This window comes from Hypanus sabinus, chromosome 23 (assembly GCF_030144855.1).
Source record: "Hypanus sabinus isolate sHypSab1 chromosome 23, sHypSab1.hap1, whole genome shotgun sequence".
In the NCBI taxonomy this organism is placed as follows: Eukaryota; Metazoa; Chordata; class Chondrichthyes; order Myliobatiformes; family Dasyatidae; genus Hypanus; species Hypanus sabinus.
Window position 1 is genome coordinate 59,724,916 of NC_082728.1, and position 26,470 is coordinate 59,751,385.

Sequence of the window (26,470 nt, forward strand, 5' to 3'; positions counted from 1 at the left end):
CGGGGGAAGGACGTTCACACGGTGCTCTCCGTGGGTACATTCCGTTGAGGCAGGGGAAGGACGTTCACACGGTGCTCTCCGTGGGTCACGGTGCTCTCCGTGGGTACGTTCCGTTGAGGCGGGGGAAGGACGTTCACACGGTGCTCTCCGTGGGTACGTTCCGTTGAGGCAGGGGAAGGACGTTCTGCACGGTGCTCTCCGTGGGTACGTTCCGTTGAGGCGGGGGAAGGATGTTCACACGGTGCTCTCCGTGGGTACATTCCAGTGAGGCAGGGGAAGGATGTTCACACAGTGCTCTCCGTGGGTACGTTCCGTTGAGGCAGGGGAAGGACGTTCACACGGTGCTCTCCGTGGGTACGTTCCGTTGAGGCGGGGGAAGGACGTTCTGCACGGTGCTCTCCGTGGGTACGTTCCGTTGAGACAGGGGAAGGACGTTCACACGGTGCTCTCCGTGGGTACGTTCCGTTGAGGCGGGGGAATGATGTTCTGCACGGTGCTCTCCGTGGGTACGTTCCGTTGAGGCAGGGGAAGGATGTTCACACGGTGCTCTCCGTGGGTACGTTCCGTTGAGGCGGGGGAAGGACGTTCTGCACGGTGCTCTCCGTGGGTACGTTCCGTTGAGGCAGGGGAAGGACGTTCACACGGTGCTCTCCGTGGGTACGTTCCGTTGAGGCAGGGGAAGGATGTTCACACGGTGCTCTCCGTGGGTACGTTCCGTTGAGGCGGGGGAAGGACGTTCACACGGTGCTCTCCGTGGGTACATTCCAGTGAGGCGGGGGAAGGATGTTCACACGGTGCTCTCCGTGGGTACGTTCCGGTGAGGCGGGGGAAGGACGTTCACACGGTGCTCTCCGTGGGTACGTTCCGGTGAGGCAGGGGAAGGACGTTCACACGATGCTCACCGTGGGTCACGTTGCTCTCCGTGGGTACGTTCCGTTGAGGCAGGGGAAGGACGTTCTGCACGGTGCTCTCCGTGGGTACGTTCCGTTGAGGCGGGGGAAGGACGTTCACACGGTGCTCTCCGTGGGTACGTTCCGTTGAGGCAGGGGAAGGATGTTCACACGGTGCTCTCCGTGGGTACATTCCAGTGAGGCAGGGGAAGGATGTTCACACAGTGCTCTCCGTGGGTACGTTCCGTTGAGGCAGGGGAAGGACGTTCACACGGTGCTCTCCGTGGGTACGTTCCGTTGAGGCGGGGGAAGGACGTTCTGCACGGTGCTCTCCGTGGGTACGTTCCGTTGAGACAGGGGAATGACGTTCACACGGTGCTCTCCGTGGGTACGTTCCGTTGAGGCAGGGGAAGGATGTTCACACGGTGCTCTCCGTGGGTACGTTCCGTTGAGGCGGGGGAAGGACGTTCTGCACGGTGCTCTCCGTGGGTACGTTCCGTTGAGGCGGGGGAAGGACGTTCTGCACGGTGCTCTCCGTGGGTACGTTCCGTTGAGACAGGGGAAGGACGTTCACACGGTGCTCTCCGTGGGTACGTTCCGTTGAGGCGGGGGAAGGATGTTCTGCACGGTGCTCTCCGTGGGTACGTTCCGTTGAGGCAGGGGAAGGATGTTCACACGGTGCTCTCCGTGGGTACGTTCCGTTGAGGCGGGGGAAGGACGTTCTGCACGGTGCTCTCCGTGGGTCACGGTGCTCTCCGTGGGTACGTTCCGTTGAGGCAGGGGAAGGACGTTCACACGGTGCTCTCCGTGGGTACGTTCCGTTGAGGCGGGGGAAGGATGTTCTGCACGGTGCTCTCCGTGGGTACGTTCCGTTGAGGCGGGGGAAGGATGTTCTGCACGGTGCTCTCCGTGGATACGTTCCGTTGAGGCAGGGGAAGGATGTTCACACGGTGCTCTCCGTGGGTACGTTCCGTTGAGGCGGGGGAAGGACGTTCTGCACGGTGCTCTCCGTGGGTACGTTCCGTTGAGACAGGGGAAGGACGTTCACACGGTGCTCTCCGTGGGTACGTTCCGTTGAGGCGGGGGAAGGATGTTCTGCACGGTGCTCTCCGTGGGTACGTTCCGTTGAGGCAGGGGGAGGACGTTCACACGGTGCTCTCCGTGGGTACATTCCGGTGAGGCAGGGGAAGGACGTTCACACGGTGCTCTCCGTGGGTACGTTCCGTTGAGGCAGGGGAAGGACGTTCACACGGTGCTCTCCGTGGGTACGTTCCGTTGAGGCAGGGGAAGGATGTTCACACGGTGCTCTCCGTGGGTACGTTCCGTTGAGGCGGGGGAAGGACGTTCTGCACGGTGCTCTCCGTGGGTCACGGTGCTCTCCGTGGGTACGTTCCGTTGAGGCAGGGGAAGGACGTTCACACGGTGCTCTCCGTGGGTACGTTCCGTTGAGACAGGGGGAGGACGTTCACACGGTGCTCTCCGTGGGTACGTTCCGTTGAGGCAGGGGAAGGATGTTCACACGGTGCTCTCCGTGGGTACGTTCCGTTGAGGCAGGGGAAGGACGTTCACACGGTGCTCTCCGTGGGTACGTTCCGTTGAGGCAGGGGAAGGACGTTCACACGGTGCTCTCCGTGGGTACGTTCCGTTGAGACAGGGGAAGGATGGAACCATGTTGTACAAAGGATGTGGAAAATCCTGTTAAAAGAAAAGCTTACAAAAGGTTCAAGAAACCAGGTACAGATAGAGCTCTAAAAAATTACAAGGTTGCCAGAAAGGAACTTAAGAATGAAATTAGGAGAGCTAGAAGGAAGAATGAGAAGGCCTTGGTGAGCAAGATTAAGGAAAATGCCAAGGCATTCTATAAGTATGTGAAGAGCAAGAGGGTGAGCCGTGTGATAATAGGACCAATCAGGTGCAATACAGGCAGTCCCCGGGTCACGTGTGTGTTCCGTTCCTGAGTCCGTCTTTAAGTCAGATTTGTACGGAAGTTGGAACAAGTATATCCGATATTATTTAGCGTCAGTTAGTCAAACTTTTTTCTTAATATATAATATATATTTTACCTTTCTATTCATATAAAACACTTAAGAAACGTATGTATTCCAATAATTAAACCATTGCGTTGCTTACTAATAATTGTAGCTTTCATCAGGGCAGTGCCTTTCAAATGCTCCATTATTCTCACTTTATCCGTTATCCTTTAAACTTGTTCTGATCGTTGACCGACTGTCGCCTAACGCTTTTCCAATTACCGATCGCATTTCACCTCTTTCCAAATGCTTTATTATTTCCACTTTACTTTCAATCGTGATTGCTTCCCATCAATGGAACAGAAACATTGCAGGAGGCAGCTCCCGAGCTTTGCCGGCTCCCGAGGTCCACTGGGTCCTAAGGACCACCGCATTGAGACAGGCTAAATGGGACAAGTGGAGGCTGTGCTGGGTTTGGGTATTTGATCATCCACAATATTCTGCGTGGGAATTTAAACTGGAGGTGGCAGTGTTTTTTTTACGAGGTTGATTTGTGAGCTCGACATCAACCCAGCACGGATGGTACGGAGTCACTGGATCGACATCAACCCGGCAAGGGAACGGTCTGTCACTGGATCAAACTTGGGAGACTCTGTTCTCCAGCCCGGCGCTGATCTCACTGCGCCATCAGCCGACCGGAATGGGCGGGCGGGGTCAGGGTGAATCTTACTAAGAAAAATTTAAGCCAATTACAAAGTTAAACACTCAACACAGTGTCAACGGCAACGATTTAAAATGGTGGACAGCGTTCTCCTTCCTCAGTTCATAAGTACGAGTTGTCCGTAAGTTGAACATTCGTAACTCGGGGACTACCTGTAGTGGAAACATACATAGAGTTGGAGAAAGTAGTGGAGGTACTTCATGAACACTTTGCTTCAGTATTCACCAGGGAAAAGGACCTTGGCAATTGTGGAGATGACTTACAGCAGACTAAACCATTTGAGCAGATATACGTTAAGAAAGAGGATGTGCTGGAGCTTTTGAAAAGCATTAAGCTAGATGTGGCTGGGACCAGGCTACTCTGGGAAGTGAGTACATTATCAATAGGGATGGGAGAAGTACCGGAGGATTGGAGGATATTGTTCCCTTGTTCAAGAAAGGGATAGAAATAACCCAGGAAATTATAGACCAGTGAGCCCAGGCGCCACTTGAGTATGATTAAATATTCCTGTTTCAGCCTGATACAGCTAAAAAGTACAACTGCTTCCAAGGTTAGTACAGTCAATAAAGATGTCTTAATGCGTTTGAACAAACTATCGATGCTTAAAACTGGTGGAAACAACACCGATTGTGATCGGAAGTGCCCACGTAGGGTACCTCGGAGGAAACGCGTTTGCAGATCAGGGTTATGAGTCTGTTTAAGGAAACAGTGTTTTAAACTCCCAACATGAACTACCTTGCTGGCAAACGTGCAGTCTTTGGTGAATAAAATCGATGATCTCAGAGCCAGGGTGCTGAATCAGAGGGACGTTAGCATCCGTGTGTCCTTTGTTTCACGGAATCCTGGTTAACCCCTTCCATACCGGATGCAGTGATTCAGGTTGACAGGTTTACTATACATCATCAGGATAGATCTATAGACCTCTACTTTCTCAAAAGCAGAGTTAGAGGAGTCTGCCTCATGATCAGCTCTTCCTGGTGCACAAACGTGTCAGTGCTGTCCCAATTCTGCTCACCAGACCTGGAATATCTGGTAGTAAAGTGTAGTCCTTTTTACCTGCCGTGGGAGTTCTCTGGGGTCATTCTGGTAGCAGTACATTCCACCTCAAGCCAATATCAAGCAGTCTTAAGATGATCTGAGCAATGGGATCAACGTGCACAAAACAGTGTACCCTAATGCCTTCGCCGTCGTTTTGGGAGATTTTAATCAGGCCAGTCTGAAAAAAATCACTAAGCAATTACCATCAACAAATCACTTGCAATACCATAGGAAACAACACATTGGACCATTGTTACACCACCATCAAGAATGCCTACCGTGCTATTCCACACCCTCACTTCGGGAAGTCTGATCACCTGGCTGTACTTATACACCCTGAGTAGAGGCAGAGACTGAAGACTGCAGCACCAGTAGTGAGGACCAAGAAGGTACGGACAAGGGAAGCACAGGACCGCCTACAGGACTGCTTTGAAGCGGTGGACTGGACTGTCTTCAGGGATTCATCTCCAAATTTGAGTGAGTATGCTGTAGATGTTACCGACTTCATTTAAACCTGTGTGGATGAGTGTGTGCCTACAAAGACTTACTGTACATTTGTCTGCTGAAGACTAGATCTTGGCATTTAGGTCTGTACCAGAAAACCAGATATGATTTGCAGAGGGCTATTTCAAGGGCAAAGAGACAATTCTTAACAAGGTTGGAGGCGACGTTGGTTGTATGACAACTCTCGCAGGGTTTGCAGACATTATTTCCTACAAAGCGAAACCCAATAGCAGCGATGCTTCACTACCAGACAAACTCAATGCCTGCGCTTTGAAAGGGAGAATATAACTACAGCTGTGATAATCCCTACTGCACCTGATGACACTGTGATCTCTGTCTCAGGGGCCGATGTTAAGCTATCTTTAAAGAGAGTGAACCCTCACGATGGAATACCTGGTAAGGCTCTGAAAACCTGTGTCGATCAACTGGCCAGAGTATTCAAGGACATTTTCAACCTCTCACTGCTACAGGTAGAAGTTCCCACTTGCTTCAAAAAGGCAACAATTACACCAGTGCCTAAGAATAATGTGAGCTGCCTTAATGACTATCGCCCAGTAGCACTCACATCGACAGTGATGAAATGCTTTGAGAGGTTGGTCATGACTAGACTGAACTCCTGCCTCAGCAAGGACCTGGACCCATTGCAATTTGTCTATCACAATAGGTCAACGGCAGATGCAATCTCACTGGCTCTCCACATGGCTTTAGATCACCTGAACAATACAAACACCTACGTCAGGATGCTGTTCATCGACTATAGCTCAGCATTTAATACCATCATTCCCACAATCCTGATTGAGAAGTTGCAGAACCTGGGCCTCTGTCCCTCCCTCTGCAATTGGATCCTCGACTTCCTAAACAGAAGACCACAATGTGTGCGGATTGGTGATAACATATCCTCCTTGCTGACAATCAACATTGGTGCACCTCAGGGGCGTGTGCTTAGCCCACTGCTCTACTCTCTATATACCCATGACTGTGTGGCCAGGCATAGCTCAGATACCATCTATAAATTTGCTGATGATACAACCATTGTTGGTAGAATCTCAGGTGGTTACGAGAGGGCGTACAGGAGTGAGATAAGCCAACTAGTGGAGTGGTGCTGCAGCAACAACCTGGCACTCAACGCCAGTAAGATGAAAGAACTGGTTGTAGACTTCAGGAAGGGTAAGACGAAGGAACGCATACCAATCCTCATAGAGGGATCAGAAGTGGAGAGAGTGAGCAGTTTCAAGTTCCTGGGGGGTGGGGGGGGGGTGTCAAGATCTCTGAGGTTCTAACCTGGTCCCAACTTGTTGATGTAGTTATAAAGAAGGCAAGACAGCGACAAAACTTCGATAGGAGTTTGAAGAGATTTGGTATATCAACAAATACACTCAAAAACTTTGAGAGATGCACTGTGGAGAGCATTCTGACAGGCTGCATCACTGTCTGGTATGTGTGTGGGGGGTGATGGGGGACTAATGCACAGGACCGAAAGAAGCTGCAGAGGGTTGTAAATCTAGTCAGCTCCATCTTGGGTACTAGACTACAAAGTACCCAGGACATCTTCAGGGAGTGGTGTCTCAGAAAGGCAGCATCCATTATTAAGGACCTCTAGCACCCAGGGCATGCCCTTTTCTCACTGTTACCATCCTGGTGGGAAGTACAGAAGCCTGAAGGCACATACTCAGTGATTCAGGAACAGCTCCTTCCCCTCTGCCATCCGATTCCTAAATGGACACTACCTCACTTTTTTAAATACAGAGTTTCTATTTTTTTGCATTGTTTTAAAACTGTTCAATATACGTATACAGTAATTGATATACTTATTTTTAAAAATTTATTTATTTTTCCCTCTTCTATATTATGTATTGCATTGAACTGCTGCTGCTAAGTTAACAAATTTCACATCACATTAGGTGATGATAAACCTGATTCTGAGTTTTACTTCAGTGGTGGGCAAGTTGTTGGAGAAGATCCTGAGAGGCAGGATTTACAAGCATTTGGAGAGACATAATCTGATTAGGGATAGTCAGCATGGCTTTGTCAAGGGCAGGTCGTGCCTTACGAGTGTGATTGTATTCTTTAAGGATGTAACAAAACACATTGATGTGGTAGAGCAGTGGATTAGTGTATATGGATTTCAGCAAGGCATTTGATAAGGTTCCCCATGCAAGGCTCATTCAGAAAGTAAAGAGGCATGGGATCCAAGGAGACCTTGCTTTGTGGATGTGTGGTTGTAGAGGGATTGTATTCTGCATGAAGGTCGGTGACCAGTGGTGTTCCACAGGTATCTGTTCCGGGACCCCTTCCTCTTCGTGATTTTTATAAATGACCTGGACGAGGAAGTGGAGGGATTGGTTAGTAAATTTGCCGATGACACAAAGGTTGGGGGTGTTGTGGAAAGTGTGGAGGGCTGTCAGAGGTTACAGTGGGACATTGATAGGATGCAAAGCTGGGCTGAGAAGTGGCAGATGGAGTTCAACCTAGATCAGTGTGAAGTGGTTCATTTTAGTAGGTCAAATTTTGACAAAATATAGTATTAATGGTAAGACTCTTGGCAGTGTGGAGGATCTGAGAGATCTTGGGGTCCGAGTCCATAGGAAACTCAAAGCTGCTGCACAGGTTGACAGTGTTCCTAAGAAGGCATATGGTGTGTTGGCGGAGGTGGATACAATAGGGTCTTTTAAAAGAGTCTCAGATAAGTACATGGAACTTAGAAAAACAGAGGGCTGTGCAGTAGGGAAATTCTAGGCAGTTTCTAGAGTGGGTTACATGGTTGGCACAACATTATGGGCCAAAGGGGCTGTAACGTGCTCTAGATTTCTATGTTCTATGTGAAGCCAATTGGCCCAACGTGACCTTGCTGAGCAAAATTGCAGCTACTAAAGTTATCTTCACTTCCCTTTTCCTGATCTGCACTCTTGTAGGTTACAGCTTTTCAAGTGCTCATCCGTGTATCTGTGATGAGGGTTCTGCCTCATCTCTTTACAGAAATAAGACTGTTACACTTCCCTCTGACACAACTCAGTTTTATGCACCCTTGGTAGTGACCTCTCTCACAAAGGCAAGAAATCATTCCACATTTTACACAGTTCCCTAGCTGTGGCCCTGAAAGTATGACAATGGTGTCCGTGTGTGCGTGTCATATATATAATCTAAAAATGGAAGCACAGTCGACCCGGACTGTGTATTAACAAAGAATTTCAGGTTGCAATCAAAATTACCGAGAATATGATACGCTGCTATGTCTGAAGGAACAACAGAAAAATAGATTCTGAAGAAAGGTGTAAACTGAAGAAAAGTCAGGGTTTCTGATTCCTCAGAAACTTAATGAGCATTGTTAATTAATGACAAGCTTCAATGTACCTTTTCAGGTGCTGATATTTGCAGAGAAGAAAGCTGATGTGGATGCCATCCATGAATACCTTCTTTTGAAGGGTGTGGAAGCTGTTGCCATACATGGAGGGAAAGGTGAGTCCAGTGCACACTGTCTACACTCACATCTGAATCTGATGTTTTGTGAAGGTTATAGGAAGCAAAGATGCTCATTAAGCATCATCAGGAGGGCAGGGACGAAGGGACAGGAGCAATGCAGGTAATAACCTCACCTGAATTGCATTTCCTCACACCTCCATATCAAAGTGCACTTGCCACTTCTGTGCCTCCCTGCAGCTATTGACGTGCGGTCTAGAACTTCAAAGTAGATTTATTATCAAAGTACTCGAGTTCGTACATGTCGCTATATACATCCTGAGATTCATTTTCTTGTGGGTATTCACGGCAGATGCAAAAAAACACACTAGAAACAGTGAAGAACTACACACAAAGATAGACAAAAAAAGTGCAAAAGATTACAAACTGTGCAAATACAAGAAGAAAACCAAATAATAATAAATGAGAAATGGTATTTATTTATTTAGAAATACAGTGTGTTTTATATCCTTCTAGCCTTTTGCACCACAACGCCCAGCAACCCATTGATTTAACCCTAACCTATTCAAGGATTTGCTCCAATTGTGTGTCTCCAGACCAAGAAGAGCGGACTAAGGCCATTGAGGCATTCCGGGAAGGTAACAAGGATGTGCTTGTGGCAACCGATGTTGCATCAAAAGGCTTGGACTTCCCAAATATTCAACATGTGATTAACTACGATATGCCTGAGGAAATAGAGAATTATGGTGAGAAAACCATTTGCATCTGTTCCACGAATACTTTGCACATTTCCACGGAGATTCTCGGTGTAAAGAGCAGGCATTTGGTGAGCAAGAGAATTCTCTGAAGCAGGGAGAAGGGTGTTGTTAGCCACTAAACCAAAAATTGAGCTTGCATTATTTGGAAAATTATCATTGAGAAATTAGTGAAGCAAAGATGGAAAAAAAACACAGGCTGGACTAATTCAATAAGTGTAATAAATTAATAAGCATATCTAAATGGGATAGAGAAACATTTACTGTATGAGATACTCTTAAAAATTATTTGATAATAGATGCTAGCCGGGAGCTATGGCCTGCAATTGCTCTGGTGAGTGGGAACTTCAAGAGACTTTGTGTCTCAGGAGCCTTGTGTGCAGAAGGTACCTACAACTGACTCCACTGAGCCTAGGATTTCAGAGCCACTAAGGAGGCTGTGAATTTTTGGAACGTATGTTTCAGGAGGAACATGCTGCACCTCCTGGAATTTAGAGTGTGACCATTTGTCAGGTGGTGTGCCATTCTCAAACCACGTGGCATTAAAGATGAGCCACCCAAATGTGGCACTGCCCATGGGAAACAAGAAGCTACTACATTTCAGGGATACAGTCAGGCAGCTCTGAAGCTGTGGGTCTCATGGCCTAAAGTAAAGGATATCATTGGCATCAGGATGTTGAGCAATGTGACAAGGATAGGTTGTCCACTCCTTCCCCATGAAACTCCTCTGGAAACCTTTAACAGATGGTAATGCTCCCCCCGCCCCCCCCCCCCCCTTTTGCTGCTTAACATTAAGAATGTAAGAAATGGGTTAAGTAGGCCATTCCTCCCCTCAAGCCTGCTCCTTTACCTTGTTGGCATTTCCTGCATTTACTCTATATCCCATAGAACCATAGAACATAATAGCACAGAAACAGCCTTCTTGGCTGTGCCAAACCATTTTTCTGCCTAGTCCCACTGACCCGCACCTGGACCATATCCCTCCATATACCTCTCATCCATGTACCTGTCCAAGTTTTTCTTAATTATTAAAAGTGAGCCTGCATTTACCACTTCATCTGGCAGCTCATTCCACACTCCCACCACTCTCTGTGAAGCCCCCCCCAATGTTCCCTTTAAACTCTTCCTCCTTCACCCTTAACCCATGTCCTCTGCGTTTTTTTCTCCCCCAGCCTCAGTGGAAAAAGCCTGCTTGCATTCACTCTATCTATACTCATCATAATTTTATAAACCTCTATCAAATATCCCCTCATTCTTCTACGCTGCAGGGAATAAAGTCCTAACCTATTCAACCTTTCTCTATAACTCAGTTTCTCAAGTCCCGGCAACATCCTTGTAAACCTTCTCTGCACTCTTTCAACCTTATTAATATCCTTCTTATAATTCGGTGACCAAAACTGCACACAATACTCTAAATTGGGCCTCACCAATGCCTTATACAACCTCACCATAACATTCCAACTCTTAAGCTCAATACTTTGATTTATAAAGGCCAATGTACCAAAAGCTCTCTTTACAAACCTTATCTACCTGTGATGCCACTTTTAGGGAATTTTGTATCTGTATTCCCAGATCCCTCTGTTCTACTGGACTCCTCAGTGCCCTACCATTTACCTTGTATGTTCTACTTTGGTTTGTCCTTCCAAAGTGCAGTACCTCACACTTGTCTGTATTAAACTCCATCTGCCATTTTTCAGCCCAGTTTTCCAACTGGTCCAAATCCCTTTGCAAGTTTTGAAAACCTTCCTCACTGTCCACTACACCTCCAATCTTTGTATCATCAGCAAATTTGCTGATCCAATTTACCACATTATCATCCAGATCATTGATATAGATGACAAATAACAATGGACCCAGCACTGATCCCTGTGGCACACCACTAGTCACAGGCCTCCACTCAGAGAAGCAATCCTCCACTACCACTCTCTGACTTCTCCTATTGAGCCAATGTCTAATCCAGTTTACTACCTCACCATGTATACCTAGGGACTGAATCTTCCTAACTAACCTCCCATGCAGGACCTTGTCAAAGGCCTTACTGAAGTCCCTTTGATTCTTTTAATGTCCAAAAACTGATTAGTCTGTTGTGTGTATACCCAGTGGGACTCAGGACTGAGACTTCATTGCTCTCTAGGGTGGAGAATTCCAAAGATTCACAAACACTCTGAATGAAGAAATTTCTTCCCATCTCTGTTCTGAATGACTGCCCCTTATCTTGAGATGAAGACCCCGGTTCTAGACATGCATGCATTTTGGCTGTTACTTGGTTTGTTCCATGATACAGGAATTGCAGGCTACCTAGAAGAAACCTCCTGTTATTCCCTTTTTAGGTATATTTATTAATATCCTATCCACTGAAATTATCCACTTTTACTTGTTACTTTTCCTCCCTAGTTTAAACTGTTGGTCCTGGAGAGTAGCACCTCATTCTCCCTCAGTGGTGTTTCAAACTCTGTCCTTTACGTTTCCACATATCAATGTATTCTGTAGTGTAATGGTTTCTGACATGTTCAGCTGTTATCAGTCTAGCCCTCTTTCGGGAATTTAATCTAAATACTTCCCCAATATTCAGTTCACAGGATTGGACGTACTGGGAGATCAGGGAAAACTGGGATAGCAACAACTTTTATCAACAAAGCTTGTGGTAAGTGATGACTCTGACTATTAGTCCCCAACAGAAGTAAGGAAACATATTTGGCATCCGTAACAAACCAAAGGATTGATGACTGGGGATCCTCTCCTGTTCCGGTATAATTCTGGACAAAAATAAGTTTTACATTGTGCAGTTGTTGGAAATGGGTGAACACAGCACTTGGATGTCACCCAATATTTAACTGTTCTGAGGAAAAATGTAAATATGTTTTACTTGAATTACTGATTCATCCTTCAGGATGAGCTTGGCCAAGGTGATGGGAAGGAGTACTGGATTCTATCTATCATCTTCTGTACTACTGACAAGGGTAGAGCTTGTGTTTATTGGTCATACCCATCTTGAGCACCAGCTCTCTTATGCCACCACGTACCTCTCCTTTCGACTGTGATTTCATTGCAGAGCTGGAAATCTTCCAACCATGACCTTTGACTTCACATTGTCCTTATAGATGTACAGTTCCTCTGTAACAGCCCTCCCTGCCCCCCCCCCCCCGCAGCAAGATATCCTGGGGCTCTTCACTTCCTCAGAACAGAAGACTTCCTCTACCACCGACCTCCCTTGCTTCACTGAAGTTGTCCTCACATTGAACATCCACTGACTTCTTCCAACACAAAGTGTAGAGTTGGAAACCTGTATTTATCCAAGCTATACCAAGCTCTTTGTGGGATATGGTTTTAGTCCTACTCAGGACTCTATATACGCACATCACTTCTTCCTTGTGCCCTGAACTCATCAGTCTCCACCCTGCATGAACTTTACTCTGTCCATATCTGATCTTTCCCTTCCTGTTTCCTGATTTATGTTTCTCCAATGCTAGATAGGTTACAATCATCAAAGCCACATATTCTCACAGGTATCTTGATTATCCCCTCCCTGCCTCCTATTCCATTCTAGTTTCTCCAGCTCCATTCTACCACTGTTAATGGCAACACTTCCCACAGCAATGTGTCTTACTTCTCCATGAACTATGCTTTTTCCTTCCTTATAGTTCACAGGACACACAACTGCACTGACTTCCTTTTATTTCTGCCTTTGGTTATGTTGCAAGAAATATAATAAATTTGCTAAACCAAGGTGATTGCCCCATTGACAAGAATTACCCAGCAGAGCAAAATGAATGTTTAATATCTAAAAGCCAGTGGGCAATAATAGTTGCTTTGTTCTTTTGATGTAAAGATCATTCAGTTTCCAAACCTTTATATGAATTTGATGTCCTGTATGTTAAATTTAAGTAATATATTCTTAAAATACAGATTTTTGTTTGTTAATGTGTGTTTCAGACGAGTCAGTTCTAATGGATCTAAAGGCCCTGTTACTGGAAGCTAAACAAAAGGTCCCACCTGTTCTGCAGGTGCTTCAGACAGGAGATGAAACCATGCTGGATATTGGAGGTATGTTGGCTTATCACTGGCAAACAGCAGCTGGGTTAACCTCTCCACCTAACATTGAAATGTTGGAGTGGAAAGTCTTGCATTAGAGCATCAGATTAAGAAACTCAAATTTCTGTTAGGCAGTGTTGGGAAACAGCAATTGTTCTGCACAAGGGGCATCCCAGGGAGATTTGGCTTTAACTTTTGTACATTGAGCTGTACTAAAAGCAGTTCCAGTTACACTTGGAAAGAGTGATCTGAAAAAATTCTTGAGAATTTAATATAAAATTATGGTCCATTGCCTCAACTCACCATGTTGTATGAGGGGGCAGCCGGACGACCTTTAAAGCTGGACCTTTAAAGCTGTTTGTTTCCATTTTGTCTTTCTGCCAACCTTAGTACAGAGAGTACCTGCATGGTGTGCAAGAGCAGCAATTACAGTAGAGTAGTGAAGCAGTATTAAAGTATTCCCTCAACACTGGGCAAGCATGAAACTGCACTTTTGCCACTATATACTGTAGGTTTCATGGGATAAACTGGACCCGTACTTATGAGGAGTTGACGAACTACTTTCCGCATGTACACAGGATGGGTTGATGGGGTAGGCTCTCAGATTCAGTGAGATGCAGTGAGAAGTGAATTCCTCCCAGGTTTGATGAATTATAGAATGGTTGTAGTATGGAAGGAGGCCATCGGCCAGTTCCACATGAGATCAATCCAGTCAGTCCTGCTGCCTTGCTCACCCCAGTCAGCAGATCCTTTTCATTAAATCACTTATCCAACTCGCCAATTAACTCCAATTACAATCAACTTGCCTCCAATCCTCCACCTGGCCTTGCCTTTCAGATCCTATCCTTGCACTGTGTGTATAACAAAAAATAATCCTTGTCTTGTTTTTGGTTCTTTTCCCATTCAGCAGGAAATGTTTCTTTCCATCTACTTTGTACGCTTCATAATTTTAGTTAGCTGATCAGATCTCCTCTCAGTCTTCACTATGCCATCAAGAACATCAGCTTCTCAAGTGTATCCACTAAATGAATGCCACATTCCTGGATTCATTTTGATAAATCTCTACACCCTCTCCAAAAACCATCACAATTTTACTAAGGTGCAGTGCCCAGAGCTGGATATTGTACACCAGCTGTGGCTGAGCCAGTGTTTCATACAATTTATGACTTATTTGCTTTAAAATAAAACCCAGTATTCCTGCTTTTTAACCATTTTCTCAACTCACCCTACCACTGTGAACAAACTGATCCCTTTGTTCTACTTTCAGAATGGTGTCCTTTAGTTTATACTGCCTTTCCCATTCAGCTTGCAGCAGTTCCATTTGCCATCCACCTGTCCATTAAACCATCCTGTCATCTGAAGCCTGTTACTCACTCCACCTTTGTGTTCCATCATCAGCACTTTTGGAAATTGTGCTCTGTACGCATGCATTTTCAGATCATTAGTGTACAAGAACACTCAGAGGGGTGCACTTGATTCCATCTGCCTGCACAAGGGCTGCGTCTACCTGAGTATTTACGTTTCTTCTAAAATTACCACAACTCTCTCTCTCTCTCCCCTCAATGAGAGATGATGGTGGATTCTAACAAACTTGAGTTTTTAAAAGTTATATCTTAGATCTATGTATATTCATAAGCTAATAAATAGAATGAAAGTAGGTAATTCTGCCTCTTGTTCTTATTGCACCATTCAATGGCTAATTGTTTATTCAGCAGTCTGTTTCAGCATTTCCCTCACACCTCTCAATACATAAAGATCTGTTGATCTCAGTCTCGAACATAGTGATCAGTTTAACCTCTACATCATTCTTATCAGAATCAGGTTTATTATCACCGGCATGTGACGTGAAATTTGTTAACTTAGCAGCAGCAGTTCAATGCAATATCTAATCTAGAAGGAAAATATAATAAATAAATAAGTAAATCTTACTCAGTTAATGTTATACAGTATATGTATTTTAAATAGATTAAAAATCATGCAAAAAACATGAATATTATATATTTTAAAAAGAGTGACTTAGTGTCCAAGGGCTCAATGTCCATTTAGGAATCGGATGGTAGAGGGGAAGAAGCTGTTCTTGAATCGCTGAGTGTGTGCCTTCAGGCTTCTGTACCTCCTACCTGATGGTAACAGTGAGAAAAGGGCATGTCCTGGGGGCTGGATGTCCTTAATAATGGACGCTGCCTTTCTGAGACACCGCTCACTGAAGATGTCCTGAGTACTTTGTAGGCTAGTACCCAAGATGGAGCTGACTAAATCTACATCCCTCTGCAGCTTCTTTTTGTCCTATGTAGTAGCCCCCTCCCCCATACCAGACAGTGATGCAGATTGTCAGAATGCTTGTCAGATAATTTCAAAAATTCAATACCCCCAGGTAAAGAAATTCCTTACCTTTTCCCTTTCCAACCTAAGCAACAGAACCCCCCACCCCCCACCCCCATGTTAAGACTGATCCCTGATTGTAGATTCACTAGTCAAGAAGAATGTCATTTTAGATTCATTTCCGTGCCCCATACATTCCAATGAGATGTCCCCCTTCATCCTAAATTATAACCATTACAAGTTTTGAACTGTCCTCCACTCTCAGGCGAACCTGCCATCCCAGCACTCAGTCCAGGGACATTCACTGTTTTTCCTTTATCACAATTTATGCTTCCTTGGGTAGGGAGACCAGACCAGTAGATAATACTCCAGTCGCTGTTTACCAGGGCCCTAAACAATTGGAGCAGGATGTTATTATTATCTACTGAAATCCTCTCGCAGTAAAGGCATTGTACAGGTTGCCTTCCTAACTGCTTGCTGTAGCTACCTATTAACTTTAAGTGAGTTGAAAACCCATGTCCTCTGTACATCAATTAAACACTCATTTAAGAAATACATTGCTTTTTAAAATTTATCGGCATGGATAACCTCACTTTTTTTCCATGTCAAATTGTGTCTGCTACTACTGTTTGGAGACATGAGACTGCAGATGCTGGGGTTGAGCAGCTGGAGGAACTCTAAATGTAATTTAGAAATCTCCCTCTCTCTCCCTTTCCTGCATCCCCCATGCCATTCCCCCCACACCTTGCCTCCCATCCATTTACACTGAGACTGCTTGACAGATCACCATTGTTGCAGGGCTGGGAGAAGGATCTGGCTGTTGTAACTGCTCACATCATTTAAGTTTGCTGACAAGCAGGAGCCAAAGCTGTGAGAGGCTCAGTGGCTGTGGAGTTTACCTTGTGTGTAATTGTGCTTCACTGTGCAGGTGAACGAGGCTGTACTTTTTGTGGTGGTTTGGGACATCGTATCACAGACTGTCCAAAACTCGAGGCCATGCAGACGAAGCAGGTCAGCAACATCGGCCGCAAGGACTATCTTGCTCACAGCTCGATGGACTTCTAACCTCTGCCAGCTAAGGTGCAGCCTGTGGCTCGGGGACTATCTCGCTCACAGCTCGATGGACTTCTAACCTCTGCCAGCTAAGGTGCAGCCTGTGGCTCAAGGATCCAAACAGTTCATCACCTAGAGACTGGGGCTGATCTGCAATACTGTGACCAGCTTCATGATCAGCCCTGTTGTGCCTCAAAGCAGATTTACCTGGAGACAGCGAAAGTGAAGAGTTTGGTCCGCCCTTCGTGGCTATTGTACAGAAATGAATATTAAACTAAGCATCATTTAATGTCTATCTACATTGTGATACGGACTTTAATGAGTGGAGCGGCTGTCCTACAGCCCTCGTTAACTTGAAGGATGTTGTTGGTTTGGTGACTACCCGAGCCAAAATGTACATACATGTGAAAATAAATGTTGTTTTGAAATAATCTGTTCAGAATCTCCCCATCCTCCTATCTGTCGCGTTCTCCAGCAGTCTAAGCCCTGGCTGCTGCTTTCCATTGCAAGCTTTCTTTGCTTCCACATTCTTGTCCAATAGACCTCTTATTCTCATTCTTTCCCTTAGCCCACCAAGCCGAGGTTTCCGTTCCATTGCTTCCATCATTTACCTCTTTATGTCCTCTTCTTGGAAGGTTATACAGAACAAGAGGTGAGATAATGTCCCTTAATTTTTATTTACCTTGTTAGCAACACAACCTCATACACCAATCCAGGGGTGACAACAATCTCACATTTGCCCTGTCAGTTATGAAAGGGAAGGTATTGAAAGTTACTTCATCTTCCATCTTGGCACACAAAGTCTTAATGGCTACCAAGCACAGAGCATTGTGCACATTTACCAAGGTCTCATCATGAAGCTTTATTGTTGGAGGATTGAGGGTGTGGCGCTGTATGTCTGGAGCAGTTCATTGTAGATCTTTGTGTTGAGAATAAAGTTCAACTTCTTGCACACTTATTAATTTGGAGTTCGGGCTCTGAATGTGTACAATTAGAAGATTCATCTGCACACTATTCATCGGCCGTTGTTGACTGAAAGATTACAGGAATATTGAAGCAATGGCACGCCAGCGGTTGACCCAAGTCTCACTGGAATTGGGTCTTTTACAGACCGGTTGGTTGGGATTATCTATAGCAGTGGAGATCATGTCCATTGTGGATGTATTTCACACTCCAATTCATGGAGTGAATTCCCTATTAGGAGGAGCTGATTGAGGAGGATCCTGCCAATGACTTTCCTGTGGCTAACAGCAGAGAAAATGCCGAAGCTATTACAATCCTAAAGGGTCTCACGATTACCATGAGGTGTGCTATGTATATTCTTCCTTGTGCACATAGGAAATAAAGTTTTAGATTTCTGACTGGAATTCCTCTATAACAATTACAGCACGGAAACAGGCCATCTTGGCCCTTCTAGTCCATGCCGAATTGTTTAACATATATAAAGAAGTGGAGCAAGAGCTGACAGACAATAGGTAGGTCCAGGTAGATGGGGGAAGGGGAGAGTCAGTGCAGAAATTTCTCCAGTTTTAAAAAGACGTTCTTCATTCTGAGGTTGTGCTCTTGGATTTGTGCACTTTACGCAGTCCTGTGTAGGTCTGTAGTCTAGTGTAGTTTTCTCTGTTTTTTTTTACGTAGTTCAGTCTAATTTTTGTACTGTGTCATGTAACACCATGGTCCTGAAAAATGTCTCATTTTTACTATGTACAGTACCAGCAGTTATGGTCAAAATGACAGTAAAAGTGATGACTTGAAAAGCTCAATGGGTCAGGCAGCATCTGTAGAGGGAAATGGACAGTCAATGTTTCAGATCAAGAACCTTTATCTGAACCAAAATGTCAACTGTCCCTCCACAGACCTGATTGACCTGTTCCCACTAGACTCTGCTGCATCCTCCCCGTGTTCGGTCTGTCATGGCTTTAAAGGAACTACTGAGAACATTGACATGCAGATACTGTATAAGCAAAAATATTATTAGGATTTCTGTAGGTCACATTTCAGGCAGAGAGTTCCAGAACATAGACAGACAGACACACACACACACACACACACAGTCTCTCTCTTTCTCACTCTCACACTCTGGGTGAAAACATTTTTTTCATTTCTGCTCTAATACCATCACTGTAAATCTCCACCCCCGAGTTTCAACCCCTCTGTTAGAGAAATAAATCCTTCCTGTTAACTCATCTAGGCTCCTCATAACTTTATACCTCTCAGTTAAGTCTCCCCAGTGTCCAAGCTCTCCAGTCTTTCCTTACAGCCATGGTTTTCTTGTCACTTACTCGTAGATCTTTTCCACATCCTCCATTGTACAATCACATCAGTAGTTTAACGTGAAGACCAGACTTCCACATGATGCTCAGGCTGTGGTCCAATCGTGTATGCAGTTCTAACATTATCTTTCTGTTCCTGTATTCTGTGCCGTACTGAACTTTGTGTTTATATCCTGCTATCTTTCAAAATTGGTGGATGTATATCCTACAATATCTCTTTGTCCACACCTCTCTACACGTTTCCATTTACGACACATCTCCTTGCTTCTTTGCACTTCACCAATTTGTCTACAGTGGACACAGTCTCAATTAGTTCAAATGCTGGTGGAACTCAGTAGATGAAGCAGCATCTAGAAAGAGAGGAATGAATAGTTAATGTCCATTACTCTCCATAGCTGCTGCCTGACCTGCTGAGTTCCTCTGGATTTCTCTTGTTTAACCCAGATCTCCTCTCTGCTTTGGAACTGCAAGACAGGTACTGCTGCCACTGAAGTCATGTCAGCTCTGGCAGAGTTTGCAGCCATTCCTTCCTACAAAGTGAAACTTAACATCACGAACGGCAGTGATGATTCACTCCCAGATGAGCTCAATGCCTTTTACGCTTGCTTTAAAAGGGAGAAGTAAACTACATCATTGCAAATCCCTGCAGTATCTGGTGACCCTGTGGTCTCTGTCTTGGAGGTTGACATCAGAACATCTTTCCAGAGAGCGAACCCTCACAAGGCCCTTATGGTGGACTTAGAAAGGTTCTGAAAACCTGTGCCAACTAACTGGCAGGAGTGTTCAAGGACACTGTTACAGCTGAGATACTCACAAGCTTCAAAGGGGCAACAATCATACCAGTGCCCAAAAAGAGCAGGGCTCAATGATGATCACTCAGTGGCACTCACATCTACTGTGATGGAGTGCTTTGAGAAGGTGGTCGTGACCAGAATCAACCCCGGCTGGGCTCGCTGCAATTTGTCTCTCGCCACAATAGGTCTACAGCAGATGCAATCTCACTGGTTCTCCACTTAGTCTTGGATTTACTGGACAACAGTAATACTTACTGTTATACTTAATATCTTAATATACTTAATACTTAATATCAGGCTGCTGTTCATTCACCACAATTAAGCCCTCAGTTCTAATCAAAAAGCTCCAAAACCTGGGCCTCTGTACCTCCCTCTACAACATTTCCTTAACTTTCTGACTGACCACAGTCAGTGTGGATCACCTTGCTAACAACACTGGCACAACTCAAGGATGCAAATTTGGCCCACTGCCTTACTCTCTCTACACCCTCAATTGTGTGACTAGGCACAATTTAAGTATCATCTATAAATTTGCCAACTGCGCAACTATTGTTGGTGACGAGTGGACGTACAGGAGTGGATAGATCAGCTGGCTGTGATGTCACCCCAATAACTTTGCACTCAACATTACCAAGACCAAAGAATTAGTCGATCGTGGACCCAGGAAAGGTAAGTTGTGGGAACACATATCAGTCCTCGTAAAGGGATCAGCAACATAAAGGGAGAGCAGCTTCAGGTTCCAGGGCGTCAATATCTCTCAGAATCTATCCTGGGCCCAACATATTGATGCAGTTACAAAAAAGGCACAACAGTGGTTATATTTCACCAGGAGTTAGAGAATTGTTATGTTACCAAAGACACTAGTAAATTTTGACAGATGCACCGTGGAGAGCATTCTAACTGGCTGCATGGAAGGGCCGCTGCACAGGATCGGAATAAGCTGCAAGAAGTTGTAAACTCATCTCTGTCAATGCACTAACCTACCTTGCAGCAAGGACGCCTTCAAGGCGGCATCCATCATTGAGGACCCCCATCGCCCAGGATATGCCCTCTTATTGCTAGCATCGAGGCTGAGGACAATGTTTCAGGAACAGATTCTCCCCCTCCACCATCAGATTTCTGAATGGACAACGAATTCTTGAACACTTTCTCGGTATTTTCCCTTTTTTTGTACTCATTGTAATTTATAGTTTTTATTATTATGTATTGCTGCTGCAAAACAACAAGACGGTGATATTAAACTTGATTCTGCATGGCCCCGCACCTCCCTGTTGATTTTGCAGACTCGCATTGGTTTCACCGCCGACGCGCCGTTGCAAGGAAGCCTTCGCTATCAGCCGGTCGCTCTTCGTGACGTCACCGCCACGCGTCCTTACACGCGACCTGAGGCGGACAGCCAATCATCGGGCGGCCCGGTCCGGAGGAACGGCGGCGGAGCTGGGGTAAGGGACGGGCGCGGGCACCGGCACGAGCACGAGCACGAGCACCGGGCGCGCAGGCGGGGAACGGAGAGGGCGGCAGGTAAGTGATAGGTGGCAGGGGGCCACCCAGCACAGTGAGTGAGGGGAGGTGGCAGGGGGCCACCCAGCACAGTGAGTGAGGGGAGGTGCCAGGCGACAACTTGGCACAGTGAGTGAGGGGAGGTGGCAGGGGGCCACCCAGCACAGTGAGTGAGGGGAGGTGGCAGGGGGCCACCCAGCACAGTGAGTGAGGGGAGGTGGCAGGCGACAACTTGGCACAGTGAGTGAGGGGAGGTGGCAGGCGACAACTTGGCACAGTGAGTGAGGGGAGGTGGCAGGCGACAACTTGGCACAGTGAGTGAGGGGAGGTGGCAGGGGGCCACCCAGCACAGTGAGTGAGGGGAGGTGGCAGGCGACAACTTGGCACAGTGAGTGAGGGGAGGTGGCAGGGGGCCACCCAGCACAGTGAGTGAGGGGAGGTGGCAGGGGGCCACCCAGCACAGTGAGTGAGGGGAGGTGGCAGGGGGCCACCCAGCACAGTGAGTGAGGGGAGGTGGCAGGGGGCCACCCAGCACAGTGAGTGAGGGGAGGTGGCAGGGGGCCACCCAGCACAGTGAGTGAGGGGAGGTGGCAGGCGACAACTTGGCACAGTGAGTGAGGGGAGGTGGCAGGGGGCCACCCAGCACAGTGAGTGAGGGGAGGTGGCAGGGGGCCACCCAGCACAGTGAGTGAGGGGAGGTGGCAGGGGGCCACCCAGCACAGTGAGTGAGGGGAGGTGGCAGGGGGCCACCCAGCACAGTGAGTGAGGGGAGGTGGCAGGCGACAACTTGGCACAGTGAGTGAGGGGAGGTGGCAGGGGGCCACCCAGCACAGTGAGTGAGGGGAGGTGGCAGGCGACAACTTGGCACACTGAGTGAGGGGAGGTGGCAGGGGGCCACCCAGCACAGTGAGTGAGGGGAGGTGGCAGGCGACAACTTGGCACAGTGAGTGAGGGGAGGTGGCAGGGGGCCACCCAGCACAGTGAGTGAGGGGAGGTGGCAGGGGGCCACCCAGCACACTGAGTGAGGGGAGGTGGCAGGGGGCCACCCAGCACAGTGAGTGAGGGGAGGTGGCAGGCGACAACTTGGCACAGTGAGTGAGGGGAGGTGGCAGGGGGCCACCCAGCACAGTGAGTGAGGGGAGGTGGCAGGGGGCCACCCAGCACAGTGAGTGAGGGGAGGTGGCAGGGGGCCACCCAGCACAGTGAGTGAGGGGAGGTGGCAGGGGGCCACCCAGCACAGTGAGTGAGGGGAGGTGGCAGGGGGCCACCCAGCACACTGAGTGAGGGGAGGTGGCAGGGGGCCACCCAGCACAGTGAGTGAGGGGAGGTGGCAGGGGGCCACCCAGCACAGTGAGTGAGGGGAGGTGGCAGGCGACAACTTGGCACAGTGAGTGAGGGGAGGTGGCAGGGGGCCACCCAGCACAGTGAGTGAGGGGAGGTGGCAGGGGGCCACCCAGCACAGTGAGTGAGGGGAGGTGGCAGGCGACAACTTGGCACAGTGAGTGAGGGGAGGTGGCAGGGGGCCACCCAGCACAGTGAGTGAGGGGAGGTGGCAGGGGGCCACCCAGCACAGTGAGTGAGGGGAGGTGGCAGGCGACAACTTGGCACAGTGAGTGAGGGGAGGTGGCAGGGGGCCACCCAGCACAGTGAGTGAGGGGAGGTGGCAGGGGGCCACCCAGCACAGTGAGTGAGGGGAGGTGGCAGGCGACAACTTGGCACAGTGAGTGAGGGGAGGTGGCAGGGGGCCACCCAGCACAGTGAGTGAGGGGAGGTGGCAGGGGGCCACCCAGCACAGTGAGTGAGGGGAGGTGGCAGGGGGCCACCCAGCACAGTGAGTGAGGGGAGGTGGCAGGGGGCCACCCAGCACAGTGAGTGAGGGGAGGTGGCAGGGGGCCACCCAGCACAGTGAGTGAGGGGAGGTGGCAGGGGGCCACCCAGCACAGTGAGTGAGGGGAGGTGGCAGGGGGCCACCCAGCACAGTGAGTGAGGGGAGGTGGCAAGGGGCCACCCAGCACAGTGAGTGAGGGGAGGTGGCAGGGGGCCACCCAGCACAGTGAGTGAGGGGAGGTGGCAGGCGACAACTTGGCACAGTGAGTGAGGGGAGGTGGCAGGGGGCCACCCAGCACAGTGAGTGAGGGGAGGTGGCAGGGGGCCACCCTGCACAGTGAGTGAGGGGAGGTGGCAGGCGACAACTTGGCACTGAGTGAGGGGAGGTGGCAGGGGGCCACCCAGCACAGTGAGTGAGGGGAGGTGGCAGGCGACAACTTGGCACAGTGAGTGAGGGGAGGTGGCAGGGGGCCACCCAGCACAGTGAGTGAGGGGAGGTGCCAGGCGACAACTTGGCACAGTGAGTGAGGGGAGGTGGCAGGGGGCCACCCAGCACAGTGAGTGAGGGGAGGTGGCAGGGGGCCACCCAGCACAGTGAGTGAGGGGAGGTGGCAGGGGGCCACCCAGCACAGTGAGTGAGGGGAGGTGACAGGGGGCCACCCAGCACAGTGAGTGAGGGGAGGTGGCAGGGGGCCACCCAGCACAGTGAGTGAGGGGAGGTGGCAGGCGACAACTTGGCACAGTGAGTGAGGGGAGGTGCCAGGCGACAACTTGGCACAGTGAGTGAGGGGAGGTGGCAGGGGGCCACCCAGCACAGTGAGTGAGGGGAGGTGGCAGGCGACAACTTGGCACAGTGAGTGAGGGGAGGTGCCAGGCGACAACTTGGCACAGTGAGTGAGGGGAGGTGGCAGGGGGCCACCCAGCACAGTGAGTGAGGGGAGGTGGCAGGGGGCCACCCAGCACAGTGAGTGAGGGGAGGTGGCAGGCGACAACTTGGCACAGTGAGTGAGGGGAGGTGGCAGGGTGCCACCCAGCACAGTGAGTGAGGGGAGGTGGCAGGGGGCCACCCAGCACAGTGAGTGAGGGGAGGTGGCAGGCGACAACTTGGCACAGTGAGTGAGGGGAGGTGGCAGGGGGCCACCCAGCACAGTGAGTGAGGGGAGGTGGCAGGGGGCCACCCAGCACAGTGAGTGAGGGGAGGTGGCAGGCGACAACTTGGCACAGTGAGTGAGGGGAGGTGGCAGGGGGCCACCCAGCACAGTGAGTGAGGGGAGGTGGCAGGGGGCCACCCAGCACAGTGAGTGAGGGGAGGTGGCAGGGGGCCACCCAGCACAGTGAGTGAGGGGAGGTGGCAGGGGGCCACCCAGCACAGTGAGTGAGGGGAGGTGGCAAGGGGCCACCCAGCACAGTGAGTGAGGAGAGGTGAAGGATTGTATGGCAGTAAATGTCAGACGCGGTGGGTGGGTGGGTGAGTGACTGCAGTTATCCAGTGGTTGGACTGTGGAGTACTTGCTGTGTTTGAATACGAGGTCTGTACATGATCAGGATTGGGGGAATTGCGTGCAGTTTCTGTCATGGCTGTTGGTTTTGCGCTGATGCTTTCCTTAATTTGCTCATTCTTTTTAAGCACTTGGTTTCCTGATAACGAAATTAAATTTTAAATAGAAATAGAAGGTTTGGTAGCATCGGTGCAAAAGGAAATAGTTAAACTTTTGTTTCAAAGACCTATTGTCAGAACTTGGGTAAAAGGGGGGAATTGTTTTGAGTAGCAGAGACAGCAAGGAAAAGATGACTAGGGCGGTATTATATAGAGTCATAGAAAATAGAGTAACGGCTCTGTGAAGGGCTCTGCCTCCACCAGGCACCCAGTCAGATTCCAATCACTCCTGGATGGAAAGATCTCATCTTTAGTTCTGTTCTTACCTCTTATCCTGAGCCTGTATTCTCTACTTTTAGCACCCTTGCTATAAAGAAAGGTTTTCTACCACATACCTTGTCTACTTCAGAAGCATCTTGAGACTGTAACCTGCCAAGTCAGAAGAAGGGGTGTTGTTCCTTGGCGTTGTTGTAAGAGTGCAGGAGGACACAGACAGATCAGATTAGATAGAATTAAAATGTCTGTGTCTATGTTCACACCTGTCTGAACACTGATACTCCGCAAAGTGACCACTCAATGTAATTTTGGATTCTCCAGTGTGGAGAACCCATTCTGAACTTGGAATGCAGTACGCTATATTGAAAAAAGTAGAAATGAATTGCTGCTTCATCTGGAAGGAGTGTTTGGGTTCGTGAATGATGGGAAGGGAAGAAGGAACATGTGTTGTAAGGGAAGAGTGTCTTTAGGGAGCAGTTGATGCAATCAAACATAGACAAAGAAGTCACAAGGGAGAGATACCTTTGAAATGCTGAAAGGAAGAAGAAAAATGCATTGGTGGTCTTGTTAGTCTGACTAGATTCCTGCTAGGGAATTTTCTTAGATCTAGTGTCTGGTAGATTGAGGACCAGATCAGAGCCCTCTTCGTTTTCAGTAGGGATTGCAGAGTTGCAGGGAATGAAAAAGATAACTTCCTTTTTAAAGTTACTCTTCCAGTGCTCAGGGAGTTGGTTCAACCTGACTTTCTCAGAAGCAAGTACGACTGAGGAATCCCATAAAATAGCAAGGCTGGTGTTTGCAGGGTAGAGAGAAAAGGGAAGATTTAAGATTTAATAAACATTACAAATCATGAAGTTTTTGATTGAACAAGATGAATTCTTTCCCATAGCATAAGATGAATGGTTACATTGCCTAGTTTTAAGGTGATTGGTAAAAAAGCCAGAGACCCCCTCCATATTTACAAGTTTTTGTGATTTAGGATAATCTGCCTCAAAAAGTGGTAGAGACCGAGTTTGTACCGTCATTCAAGCAGAAATGTGGGTAGATGGTATGTACAGCAGGTTGGTTGAGTGTGTTAAATCTCAGCAAAGGTTGGATATAAGAAGTGTGAGATTGGTCTCTTTGAATCTACGAAAGGCAGTTGAGAAATGAGGACCAAGTCATGTCTCTAACTAAATCCAGAAGGCTTTTGGAATATTTTACATTTTTCACAAAATAAAGGACTTTGTATAAGTATTTGTCAGCCTTTTTCTGAAGTACTGATTTAGTTCTGGGTACCTCCCAGAGAGAGAGAGGTTCATAGGTGCTTTTATAGAACAGATACAGGGCCCTTTGGTGCTACTTTTCCATGTGAACTGAGGTGTCCCAACCTCATCCTGTGTGCCTACATATGGCTCGTATCCTATCTATGAAACAATTCAAATTTCTTTTAAACACTGTATTTCAAGTTCAATTCAAGTTTACTGTCTCTTGCAGAAGTATGATGAGGTACAGGTACAAT

The 26,470-nt window shown here is 47.9% G+C and overlaps 2 protein-coding genes across 3 annotated transcripts in view; both read left to right on the plus strand.

Annotated features, from left to right (window-relative positions):
* Positions 1 to 16,786, plus strand: part of LOC132380232 (probable ATP-dependent RNA helicase DDX41) — a 59,165-nt gene extending 42,379 nt beyond the window's left edge. The window contains exons 13-17 of the mRNA XM_059948947.1: positions 8,483 to 8,579; positions 9,137 to 9,286; positions 11,868 to 11,939; positions 13,229 to 13,339; positions 16,578 to 16,786. Of these exons, the coding sequence (XP_059804930.1) occupies positions 8,483 to 8,579; positions 9,137 to 9,286; positions 11,868 to 11,939; positions 13,229 to 13,339; positions 16,578 to 16,714 (567 nt within the window). The 3' untranslated portion in view covers positions 16,715 to 16,786. The remainder of the gene's footprint in view (positions 1 to 8,482; positions 8,580 to 9,136; positions 9,287 to 11,867; positions 11,940 to 13,228; positions 13,340 to 16,577) is intronic.
* Positions 16,787 to 21,141: 4,355 nt separating this feature from the next.
* Positions 21,142 to 26,470, plus strand: part of tmem104 (transmembrane protein 104) — a 215,193-nt gene continuing 209,864 nt past the window's right edge. The window contains exon 1 of one of the 2 annotated variants that reach the window (XM_059948961.1): positions 21,142 to 21,290. The gene's annotated coding sequence lies outside the window, so the exon portion shown is untranslated. The remainder of the gene's footprint in view (positions 21,291 to 26,470) is intronic. The other variant, XM_059948962.1, reaches the window with a different exon arrangement.